The sequence below is a fragment of the Kogia breviceps genome, chromosome 7 (genome assembly GCF_026419965.1).
Source record: "Kogia breviceps isolate mKogBre1 chromosome 7, mKogBre1 haplotype 1, whole genome shotgun sequence".
Classification (NCBI taxonomy): domain Eukaryota; kingdom Metazoa; phylum Chordata; class Mammalia; order Artiodactyla; family Physeteridae; genus Kogia; species Kogia breviceps.
Window position 1 is genome coordinate 61708804 of NC_081316.1, and position 13054 is coordinate 61721857.

General features: G+C 44.4%; 1 protein-coding gene across 9 annotated transcripts in view; it reads left to right on the forward strand.

Moving 5' to 3' along the window:
- TENM4 (teneurin transmembrane protein 4) overlaps positions 1–13054 on the forward strand; it is a 748739-nt gene that overhangs the window by 442904 nt on the left and 292781 nt on the right. Inside the window, exon 3 of one of the 9 annotated variants that reach the window (XM_067038418.1) lies at positions 10144–10353. The exons of the other annotated variants lie outside the window; for them this stretch is intronic. Within the exon in view, the coding sequence (XP_066894519.1) occupies positions 10144–10353 (210 nt within the window). The remainder of the gene's footprint in view (positions 1–10143; positions 10354–13054) is intronic. 9 annotated transcript variants of the gene reach the window in all.

Here is a 13054-nt window from a genome sequence, read left to right on the forward strand (position 1 = left end):
GAATATACTAAATGCCATTGAATCGTACACTTTACATGGGTGACTTGCATGGTATGTATTTATATCTCAGTAAAGCTGGTATTACAAAAATATCAGTGAATGTCCTCATTTAATATACCTGTATCAAACAGACTAGCGGGCAGTGGATAGGTCATCCTTGTGTGAAGACCAGAGAGACCTAAGTCACTCTTTATTCAGTGTTGACGTGGAAGGTACACCAGTCACTGGGCTTCCCCAGCCCAGGCGGGCAGGTGAAAGCAGAGTTCCTTTCCTGGTGAATGCTTAAAATAACCAAAACCAAAAAAAAAAAAAAAAAAAAAACAAAACAAAACCTGGCCCTGAGAAACCTGTGAGGAGGAGAGCTGGAGATCAAATGAGCTGAGCCTGAGAAATTTACTGTGTCCTGTTTTCCAGAGACTATTTTCCCAACATAAGTCACAGAGACAGATGGCCCCAGACCTGCTTCTGAAAATAACCACTGTCGAGGAGAGTTGACTTAGTGGGAGCTGCCCTGCTTGGGGAGTAAGACCCACAAAGATTTAATGGGCTGGAAAAGAAGGCGACTTTGGACCCAGGAGGCTGTGGCTCTGCCAGGCTCATCCCATGAGGGACACAAAGCAGAAGCTGCTGTCTTTGCTTCTTTCTGTGTGTGTGTTTTCTTCTTTTTAAAATAACTTAAAAAAAATCTTATTATCACATTTGTTCCTTGAAAGAATTAGAAAATATAAAAAATATAAAAAAATAAATAAAATTTATTCATAATTCTGTCCTAAGGTAACAGGCATTAACATTTTTGTTAATTACACACACACACACACTCAAACAAATGTCACAGTTATTTTTTATACAGTTTTGCCCCATGCTTTTTATTTTTTTTATTTTTTTATTTATTTATTTTTTTGGTTTTTGTGGTACACGGACCTCTCACTGCTGTGGCCTCTCCCGTTGCGGAGCACAGGCTCCGGACGCACAGGCTCAGCGGCCATGGCTCACGGGCCCAGCCGCTCCGCGGCATGAGGGATCTTCCCGGACCGGGGCACGAACCCGTGTCCCCTGCATCGGCAGGCGGATTCTCAACCACTGCGCCACCAGGGAAGCCCGCCCCATGCTTTTTAAATATCCTATTTCCCAGGTCCTTAAACATTCTTTACAAACATGGCTTATAATGTCTACATATTAACATTCTACTGATATGCCTTAATTTACATAATTAGTCACTTTTTAACATAAAGGATGTTTTTCCTCTTTAACATTTTTTTAACATCTTTATTGGAGTATAACTGTTTTACAATAGTGTGTTAGTTTTTCCTTTACAACAAAGTGAATCAGTTATACATATACATATGTTCCCATATCTCTTCCCTCTTGCATCACCCTCTCTCCCACCCTCCCTATCCCACCCCTCTAGGTGGTCAAAAAGCACTGAGCTGATCTCCCTGTGCTATGCGGCAGCTTCCCACTAGCTAGCTATTTTACATTTGGTAGTGTATATATGTCCCTGCCACTCTCTCACTTCGTCACAGCTTACCCTTCCCCCTCCCCGTATCCTCAAGTCCATGCTCTAGTAGGTCTGTGTTTTATTCCCGTCCTACCACTAATCTCTTCATGACATTTTTTTTTCCTTAGAGTCCATATATATGTGTTAGCATACGGTATTTGTTTTTCTCCTTCTGACTTACTTCACTCTGTATGACAGACTCCAGGTCTATCCACCTCATTACAAATAACTCAGTTTCATTTATTTTTATGGCTGAGTAATATTCCATTGTATATATGTGCCACATCTTCTTTAGCCATTCATCTGTTGATGGACATTTAGGTTGCTTCCATGTCCTGGCTACTGTAAATAGTGCTGCAGTGAACATTGGGGTACATGACTCTTTTTGAATTATGGTTTTCTCAGGGTATATGCCCAGTAGTGGGATTGCGGGGTCATATGGTAGTTCTATTTGTAGTTTTTTAAGGAACCTCCATACTGTTCTCCATAGTGGCTGTATCAATTTACACTCCCACCAGCAGTGCAAGAGTGTTCCCTTTTCTCCACACCCTCTCCAGCATTTCTTGTTTCTAGAGTTTTTGATGATGGCCAATCTGACCGGTGTGAGATGATATCTCCTTGTAGTTTTGATTTGCATTTCTCTAATGATTAATGATGTTGAGCATTCTTTCATGTGTTTGTTAGCAATCTATATATCTTCTTTGGAGAAATGTCTATTTAGTTCTTCTGCCCATTTTTGGATTGGGTTGTTTGTTTTTTTGTTATTGAGCTTCATGAGTTGCTTATAAATTTTGGATATTAATCCTTTGTCAGTTGCTTCATTTGCAAATATTTTCTCCCATTCTGAGGGTTGTCTTTTGGTCTTGTTTATGGTATCCTTTGCTGTGCAAAAGCTTTTAAGTTTCATTAGGTCCCATTTGTTTATTTTTGTTTTTATTTCCATTTCTCTAGGAGGTGGGTCAAAAAGGATCTTGCTGTGATTTATGTCATAGAGTGTTCTGCCTATGTTTTCCTCTAAGAGTTTGATAGTGTCTGGCCTTACATTTAGGTCTTTAATCCATTTTGAGTTTATTTTTGTGTGTGGTGTTAGGGAGTGTTCCAATTTCATACTTTTACATGTAGCTGTCCTGTTTTCCCAGCACCACTTATTTTTAACATAAAGGATGTTTTCCTCTTTAACATTTTTTTAAATTTTACTTTTGACTATTACAAACAATGTTGTGATGAATACCCTTATAAATAAATCTTCTGAAAAGTCATAATTGTGTTCTTGGGTAAATTCCTAGAAGTGGAATTGCTCAATTAAAAGCTTTTCACATTTTAAAAATCAACTATATCAAATTATATTACCAATATCAGTGCATAGAATCTTGTTTGTATTTAAAACCAGCATCTATTTTAGCACCTACTTGATGCCAGGTATTGTCACACGTATTATTTCATTTTCTCCTGAAGTTTTAAAAAATAATTTTTAAAACTATAAAGATAACTGTATATGCTCATTGTAGAGAATTTTGTAGACATATTTTAAAAATTAAAAATTGCCCATATCAGTGATAACCATCGTTAAAGATTTTTTTCAGCCAATCTTCAGTATAGGAATGCATTTATACAAATTCATTTAGTCTCTAAATGTCTTATGAGCACTCACTATACGGAAAGGACCTAACTTTTCATTATAAATGAAATTGTTTTAATTCCTGCATTTTTTCCCACAGTCTCCTTTAATCCTCAAAACAACCCCTTGAGGTATGTACTACTGTTACTCCTATCTTGTAGAATGTTGGACCACAAAAGAACCTTAGAGCATTCTGCTCCAATTCCCCAAGTGGGAATGTGAGGGCCAGAGAGGCCAGAGGGCCTGCCCATGATCCCACAGCACACTGTTGACCTGTACCCAGATCCCTTGACCCCTAGTCTGTTGCAGCAAACTATAGCCTCTGATGTGGAACTGAATCTATACTGCCCTCAAATGGGGTGGCCATATATTTGTCCAAAGCAGGACATATTTAGAGTAAAGGCAGGGCACTATGATTAATCATTGCAGGATAACAGTTGTCATTTGGGGCTGTCACTGGCAAAGCAGAACAAACGGTCCCTCTAGTGCTCTAGCTTCAGATTTCCAGCCCTGTGAGATGCTTGCCACAGTAGATTTCAATCCATTTAAAATAACGGTGGGAACTGGTTCTGCAGACCTTTTCTAAGCTGAGACTCTGAGCCAGGCCAGGACACAGAGATGAGCAGCTGTGGTCCCTGTTGGGCAGGCTGGGCTGTTTCAGCTACAGGCGTGACCATCACTCACTGCCTTCAGAAGCAGGACGTGCTATCCCTGCACTGGAGTTCCTGGTCCTCTAGCAGCCTCAGACCTTCATATCGGAAGAAGATCCAAGTTTCCCTTAATGCCCCATCCTCTGCTCAGAACTGAGTAAGGTTTTTCCTTATTCCGTGGAGCAACTGGCTGCCCTGTTAAGAGGAAATAGATATGAGGCTGGCTCACGAGGAGAGAACGAATGCATTTGGTTTTAAGTGGAGGGGCTAGAGTATTTCTAGAAGGGAGACTGAAGAGATGAAACACAGCCAGGCTTCACGGGAAGGATGAATCCATCAGCTCAGGGTTCCATTGAGATGAGCTACCTGTTTAGGTCTACAGGTTTTGTTTTGGTATTTTCTAGGTATCATTTACTGACTAATTGCCGTTTACTGGGCACTATGCTAAGCCTTTTATAACAAGCTTCTACAATGTGGGGCTGCTGGTTCAAAGGTCATTAGGAGGCTCTTCCCCTAACCCAGGGGCTCCCTGCAGCATACAGCTCGTGCTCTGGTTTCACAACTAGGACTCACACTTCCCCACTGTGTGAGCAGGCCATGACTTTCTCCACTGGAGCCTAGATGGGATCTCATGGAGATCAGTAAAGTCCCATTTGGGCGTTTAGATGGATTTCTCAGGACTGCTGAGAAAAGTGTAAAAAAGTGCATTTTGTTAATGGTCTTCTTTTCTTTGACAGAGTAATAAACTCATCCATCAGCTAGCCCTTCACGCTTTAGTCTCACAGTGTATTCCAAAGACAACTCAGAATCCAGAATGCTAGAGGCTCTTCCTTGAGCACCAGCTTGCCCTAGTTATAGGTTACATCTCAGACGCTAAGGAGAGCTACCATCAATGCACACAAAGGTGTGAAGGACTGAAATTGCTCTTTCTGTAGATCTCAGGACTCCCTTGTCATGTGTTCCTTTCATATATCCTGTCCATCTCCCTAACACTTTTTCTCTCATATGATGTCAGTAAGCGATGCATATTGATAAACATGTCATTGGCAGGCTTGCAGATCTGTCATTATTTATTCCCCAAAATCACCCTGTTCTTACTCTCAAAGACCTACAGCTGGAGGGATGGCAGAGTGAATCCATGTTGGTTGAGCCCTCACCTTGAGACTCCCAGGCTCCTTGCAAGCATACTCTCAGCCTCCCCTCAAAAGCTCTTTGAAGTGGCTATTGACACATCATTTTTCAAAGGAGGAAACAGACTAAGAGAAGTGAAGTGACTTACCCAAGGTCATATAGCCAGGATGAACCTGGGCTTTGGCCCCTGGTTTGCTCAACAGGAATCCCGTAGTCTTTCCACTTTAGCTGTGATTCAGTTGATGGACAGGAATCTCCTCCTCCCTACTCCAAACCAGGGCTGATAAATTTAACTCACACCCCTCAGCGGACACAGCATTGCGGTGCGTGTTCTCACCCAGGTCCTGTGACCACAGGCAAATGTTGGCCTCCACTTCTTGACCTCGGAAATGGGGATGGATTTTCCAGTGCATTGTTTTTGTGAGGAAGAGATCTTGTAAAACACCTGGCCCCGTTCCTGGCTTCCACGAGGGGTTCTGCAAATGTTTATTCCCCCAGCCCCAGCCCTCGACCACAGAGGTGTCTGCACTCTCTCACTTTGTTTTTTTTTCTTTCTCCACCCTTATCTACTATAAGCTTGAGCTAGGCTCAGAGAGACCTTCTCTCAAGAAACTTGCATGGCTCCCCTCTACCCTTCACTGGCCCCCTTGGTTGTTGAGGTGAGACATTCCAGTTATCCCATCTCATTTTGACACAGTGGAAAATTCTACAATACCAGGTTCCCTTCAGCTGATGAACAGGATACATGGAAAGGCAACCCCAAAGCCCAATTTCCTAATCCCATGGCATGGGACATCCTTTTTTGCCTATACGAACCTACAACTGGGCCCCACCTGAAAAGCAAGCCCAGATCATGTGGACTTTGAACATCCTGGCTGAGCTGAGCCAATTAGAAAGGAGATCTGGGTGGCTGAGCAGATGCCTTAAGTTTCAAGAGCAGATCCTTCTAAAGTACAGCTCTGGTCTTGTCACGTTCCTGCTTTAAAAACTTGTGTAACTCCCCAGTTATGGTCTGATCTCCTTTTCCTTGTGTTCAAGGCCTAAACCTGCTACTCAGAGACTCATTTCCCACTTCTCTCTTTACATAAACCTTTTGTGCCATAATCAAGGTCCTCCTCTTCCCTCCTACCTTCCTTCCATCCTTTCTTCATTTAACAAATATTTATAGTGCTTTCTATGTACCCGACACTGTGCTGGGCACTGGAGAATATGGTAATGGACAAGTCAATCAGGCTAGTGGGTGGCCACAGACAAGTATGTACTGCAGTGTGGGAAGTGTTGCAACAGGGAGAGTACAGGGAGCTGCAGGAGCCCCCAGAGGGGTGCCAAACCCAAACTCAGTCTTGAGGCTTCATGGAAGACTCCCTGGAGGTGATGATCATGAGAGTAAGCCCAGAGGCTGAGTGGGGACTAGTGAGACACACAGGGTGGTAGTGACGAGGAAAGGGGAACAGGAAAGGAAACACTCAAAAGGGACAGCATGTGCAAAAGCCCAGAGGCAAAACTTTGCAGTTGTGCTCCAGGGGGTGCCATTCCGATAGATTCAATGCCAGTGGTGCCCTGAAGTTGTGCAAATCGGTGAACTTGAGCTGAAGAGAGAGCAGTGAGTGCGTGGAAATGAGGGCAGGCCAGCAAGTTTCAGCACCCTTGGTGAGAAGTTAATGGTAACACATGAGACTTGAGAGGTAAAGTGATAGTGCGCAGGTTGCTTGAGACCAGGTGAAGGATGAGGGCCTGAGGCGGAGTATTCCTCTCTCGGCCATGGATGCTCAAGACCCCATCTCTTCATCTCTTCCCACTGGAATCCTCTGTGGCTCCAGAAAGCCTTCCTTGGTTCCTCCAGTTGAAGTGAGCTCCCCCCGTCCATCCTCCCCTCACACTGGGCTATCTTCCGTTCTGACAGGTCCCACCTCTGCCTAGCTTACAGCTGCATGTGACACTCTCCCTCCCCTTCCACCAGCTCCTTGGGGGCTGCGCCTCTCACAGTTTATATATCCCTCACCTTCTAGCCTGCTCGGTGGGTATTTAGGAAATGTCTCTGGAATGAAACAGTGTTCACCATACTTCTACGGTCGCACGCTGCTCTTATAAGAAAAGAAAAGATAAAGAAAGGTAGGGCCCCTCACTTTATATATACATATGTATGCATACTAATATCTAAAGTTTATTAGGTGTTTACTGGCTGCCACGCTGTTCTCAAGACTTTACTTGTTTTAACTCCTTTAATCCTCAGAGTAACTCTGTAATGTAGGTATTCGTTTTTATTTTTTGATCTCCATTACGTAGATGAGGAAATTGAGTCACAAAGGGTGAAGTAACTTGCCCAAGGTCACTACTACGGAACTAGCAAGTAGTGCAACTAGAATTCAAATGTAGGGTCTGGTTCCAGAGTCCATTCTTTTAATACCACCTGCCCTGCTTCTGTAGATGCCGAATTGATACAGCAGTGCGTTTTATTATTTGTATTTTGAGCACAAATGCATTACATATATTATAAAACATACACAAAATAGATATTAGAAAAGGGTGACATAAAAGATAAATACTTCTAGAATTTTCTTGCACCCAGGAGATGGTTTTGTGCCCCCACCTGGGGACCACTTAAATTAAAAGATGCTGATGAATAAGAGGAAGGAAATTAACACGTGTCCAATAGTTTCTGTACGTCTCAGAAACCTTGTGGGTCATTGTGTGCCTACCAAGGGTCTGGCACCTTGTTAGGTCCTTTGAATGTTAAGTTATGAATATTCAGAGCAACCCCAGAGGCCCAGGGTAAGGCCTGGAGATTGGATGGAAGGGAGAAGAAACAGGCGTGAGGACTGGGAGGGACTGTGCTGTTCTTAGCCCAGGGTCTCTGAAGTTTGTGATGGAACAATTTACTTAGTTCGGGAACTATTTATTTCATAAAGTTTGACAGATCTACTCAGGAAGAGGCTGTAACAAGTACCCTGGAACAACATATCATGTTTCTTAACCTTTGTCTGAAATTCTAACAACTCAACATGGTATGGTACTGGTTATTTCAAGCTCATCAGAAGCTCTGACTGGAGATTAGAAGATGTCTTTGGTTAATGAAAGATGAGGAAATGAGTGTATATTGCTTAATAAATGCAGCCTGGCGGACAAAAATCTTTCCAATACTGGGACTGTAGAGGAAGGGAAATCTTGAATGGGGTTCCTCGTGGTGTGGTTTCATTCAATTTAATAAACATTTGGTAAGCACTGTCCTTGGAATTCTGCTTCCTCAAGCATACTGTGTGCTGGTATAGTATAGTATCTTTAGTCCTTATAATAACTTTATAAAAGGGAAGGAGTTCCCAACTTATAAATCAGGAACTGGAAGAAATCTACCCAAGATCATACAGCCAATAGGAGGCTATGGTGTGATACAAACCCCAATTCTGTTGAACTCCAAAGCCCACTCCAAGAATGTACTATATCCCAAGAATGTGCCATATGCTTTCACACAGGAGAGAACAACAGATAACTATAAATGCAGCAGGGCAAATATGATAACAGAACTAAAAAAAGGGTAGTTCAGAGAAAGGAATGCCCTATAGTGCTGTGTGGTAAGTGGTGTCAGGGAAGGCTCTCCCTAGGGTGAACTGGAAACACTGGTTGGAACGATTTTAAGGTAAATCATAGCCCAGATTTTTAGGTAAACCAAAACGCAGATGGAAAAGCTACCCCGAGATTGTACCGGATCCCTGCTGCCTCACCTGCTCTTACTGAATTTCTAATATGAACCAACCAAATGGCATACACAGCAACTCTCTAAAATGTTGTCACATGTGGTTGGGCTCAAGGGTTGACATGAGAGTCAGGGAACCTGCAAAATCCTGCAAGATTTGGTGACTGAACTGAGTGAGCTTCTCTTGGTAGACAGACCACAAAAAGCTCTTTTGTTTTGTTTTGCTTTTTTTCAACAATCAGCAGCTCTATTTGCCACCTGCCCCATAGAGCTCTAGCAAATCTTATGATGACGTGTCTGGGCTGCATTATTTTTCCTAAGTTTCAGCCTCTGAAAAACTGGATGGATCTGATTATGTTTTAACCCTTCTATCAGCCAAGGTGGGAAAAAAGACATAGCCCTTGCTATCAAGTGGATGCGTTGTCTTGTACTGTATACTTTTATGTGTCTGTGCTTATGTTCCCTCTCTTGTAGATGATGTACTGCACATGCCTAAAGCCCAGACACAGATAGGACTGCAAATGGTCTGCCCCCAAAGGTCTTGTCCCCGGCCGGCCATCACCTCCTCCTTTTGAAGAGCTGGGAGTGTGCTCACAAAACTATAGAAAGCTGGGATTTGTAGAATCATGGAACCCTGACATGTTAGAAACTTGCAGTCAAACATCCTGGCTTAGTGCATCTTGGAATTAATTCACAGTGTTAGTGTCCTAAATAGTATACAGTTTTTTTCATCTGAGACTATTAGAACTTAAGAATTCTAGTCTGCTGAGACTACTAAGAATCCCAGTCTGTTAGACACCTAGAATTCATCTCTTCAGCAAATATTTATATAGTGCCTACTATGTGCCAGGTACTATGCTAGATTCTGGGGATACAGAAGTGGAAAAGACTGCTAGATTTCTTGCTCTCTTAAGAAGTTTGCAGAGAATGTCAGGACTTAAAAATCTTAAAATGTCAGGTTCTTAGAAAAGTAAAAGATTAGTGTGTTGAAATCCTAGAATGCCAGCGGTGGAGGGGGCTCTGGATCATTCTCTCTACCTTTTATGAGGCCCAGAGCCTGTTCCAGGCATCTTGGAGTAAAATCTCACCAGTAAGAACATTATTTCAGTTCGGTGACATCACAGAATGGCCAGCTTGCAGGGGCTCAGTGATCACCCAGTGCGGCTGCTCATTTTACCAGCAAGGCCACTGAAGCTCAGAGGCAGGCAGCTGTTTGATAGATGACACAGCCCCACCAGGACTAGACCCCAGATTTTCAGACCTCTCTCAGAGAACAGGCAAAGCAGGAAGGGCTTCCCAAGTGTTTTCGAGGGGCGCCTTCTTTGCAAGCATGCAGACCTCTGCACGAGGCCAGCTCTTCAGAAGGAGTTTGCACCAACTTTAAGGAGGCATCAGGCCCGCCCCCGGGCCACGTGTGCAGTAGATCGCCCTGTGTTGGGAACCCCCTCCCCCTGTTGATGCGTGTTTTATTTTGCTCCCTCCCCCTCCCCGTGTGCCTCAAAACCAATTTTCATTATTTTTTTTTTCTGTCTGTGTTTGTGTTTGTGGTTCGCAGGTGCTCCCTTGCATTGTTCATCCGCTTCATCAACCCCTATTGAGCAGTCCCCCTCCCCGCCCCCTTCCCCTCCGGCCAATGAGAGCCAGAGGCGGTTGCTAGGCAACGGTGTGGCCCAGCCAACCCCGGACTCAGACTCTGAGGAAGAGTTTGTCCCTAATTCATTCTTAGTTAAAAGTGGCTCCGCCAGCCTGGGGGTCGCGGCAAACGGTAAGTCCCTCTCTCTTCCTAACTTCTGTGGGTTTGTTTTTTCCTTTCGTTGGCGATGCTGATTAATCGGCCTGCTTGGGCTGCTTGCAGGGGCGGAAGGGCCTGGAGCATGGAGGGGCTCAGGGTTCTCGGGGACCTGGGGGGCTCGGGGGGCTCGGGCAGCCCCGCTACTGCCTGGTTGCGCCGCTGGGGCGTGCGGGGGGTGGAGGGCTGCTGTTCCCACCCCCATGACAGATGTCTGGCAGACATAGCTGCAGGGGTAGAGATGCACAGACAGACACAAGGAGACAGAAAGATCAGGTGGAGCCTGAGTAAGACAAAGGTACTAAGACAAAGATAGACACCGGAAAAGAAAAGAAAAGAATGGTTACAATGAACATAGCACCGACTGACTACTTACTATGTGCCAGGGACTGTGCCAGCCACTGTCACATGTTGCTTTATTGGATCTTCCTCAGAACCCTGCCTAAGAGACCAGTATGATAGTTTCCCCACTGACCCTGAGAAAGCTGAGAGAAAGGCTCCTGGCTTTGGAAGTTCTTGGACTTTCACACTGCCCGGAGACGGGGCCCCTGGAGACCCAGGCAGATGCAGAGCTGAATGCTGACTGCAGAGAGAGCCACTGGGCTTAAGCATGGATCTGCCCATAATCACACACCTCTTCTAAGCTCTGCCCCCCTGTCTCTCTTAAGGAGAAGAGGTGTGTGTGTTGAGGGCGGGGGGTACGATGCAATAGTTCCAAACTCCAGGCTGACCAGGAGCCAGCAGACACAGGTTTTTGCCCCCGGTCAGGTGCTGTGTGACCTGGGCCAAGGTGCTTACCGTCTCTGTGTCTAGCAGTGGCCAGTCTACTTTTTTGGCAAGAATTCAAAGCCTGGAGGGGATTCAAGCCTACAAGGGGGTTGGGGTGATATATATGATGTAACCTGGAATCTCCCTAGTGGCCCATGATTTCCTGATTATCGAAGAAGAGGAAAGGAAATGAGACTTTCCCCACTTAATATTGTAGGTTGCGTGTTGATTTTGCAAACATTTATTAATAAGCCTGTGTGGCAGTAAATTTCAGACCAAGTTCTGGAGAAGGAGGCAGAGATTCAGAGAGATATAAGGCAGGATCCACAGGCTCTGCAATCAGACATCTTTGCATTAAATATAAGCTTTATTGCTGTGGGACTTTGGATAGGACACATTGCCTCTAAGCTTGTTTCCTTAAGCAAGTATAACATGGGTCGTATGATACCCAGCTCGTGATGAGGGCTCATCACAGGGCCTGGGATGGAGAAGGAGTTTAGTAAAGGTTAGTCATGGTCACAGTCACCATCCACCTCCCTCCAGGGAAGTTATAGAGAGCCTGTATGTGAAAGCTCCCACCATACTGCCTGACACTTAATAATGCTCAGAGAATGTCAGACTTCTTTTCTCTTGGGATCATTACAGCCCAAAGTGATAAGGGAGATAGGAACCTGGTGTGGAGGTGACTGAGGAGAAGAGCCTCCAAGGCACCTGAGGAAATCAGGAAATGCTTCCTGGAGGAGGCGTTCACTGGATCTGAAAGAATTAGTAGGGTGTGCCAGGTAGAGATGACCAAGGGCTTTAATAACCCAGGACATTCCGGGCAGAGGGAAAACATGGACAAAGGACCCAAGGTGGGTAGCTTGTGGGATCCTGCCTCCAGCTCTTTTACACCTAGGAACCTGGACAGTAAATAGGCATTAACCTTGGAAGGGTGTAGAAGGCCACATGGTAAGTGACCTGAGCCAGCCTCTGTCCTCTTTGAGACTCAGGGAGGAGGTCTTTGGCCTTGATGGTTCTCTTCTTTTTTATTTTTATTTATTTATTTATTTATCTATTTATCTATCTATTTATTTATATAAATTTATTTATTTATTTTTGGCTGTGTTGGGTCTTCGTTGCTTCACGCAGGCTTTCTCTGGTTGCAGCAAGCGGGGGCTACTCTGTTGTGGTGCGCGGGCTTCTCATTGCCGTGGTTTCTCTCGTTGCGGAACACAGGCTCTAGGCACGCAGACTTCAGTAGGTATGGCACATGGGCTCAGTAGTTGTTGCTTGTGGGCTCTAGAGCGCAGGCTCAGTAGTTGTGGCTCACGGGCTTAGTTGCTCCGTGGCATGTGGGATCTTCCTGGACCAGGGATCGAACCCATGTCCCCTGCATTGGCAGGTGGATTCTCAACCACTGCGCCACCAGGGAAGCCCCTATTTTTTAAAAAATTAATTGTTATTGAAGTATAGTTGCTTTACAATGTTGTGTTGGTTTCTGATGTACAGCAAAATGAATCAGTTATACATATACATATATCCCCTCTTTTTTTGGATTTCCCTCCCATTTAGGTCACCACAGAGTATTGAGTAGAGTTCCCTGTACTATACAGTATGTTCTTACTAGTTATCTATTTTATACATAGTATCAATAGTGTATATGTGTCAATCCCAATCTCCTAATTCCTCCCACCGCCCTCACCCCTTTCCCCCTTGGTATCCATACATTTGTTCTCTACATCTGTGTCTCTCTTCTAACAGGATCTTTTTTAAAAAAAATATTTACTTATTTTATTTATTTATTTATTTGGTTGTGCCAGGTCTTAGTTGTGGCAGGCGGGCTCCTTAGTTGCGGCAGGTGGGCTCCTTAGTTGCAGCAGGCGGGCTCCTTAGTTGCAGCTTGCCGGCTCCTTAGTTGTAGCATACG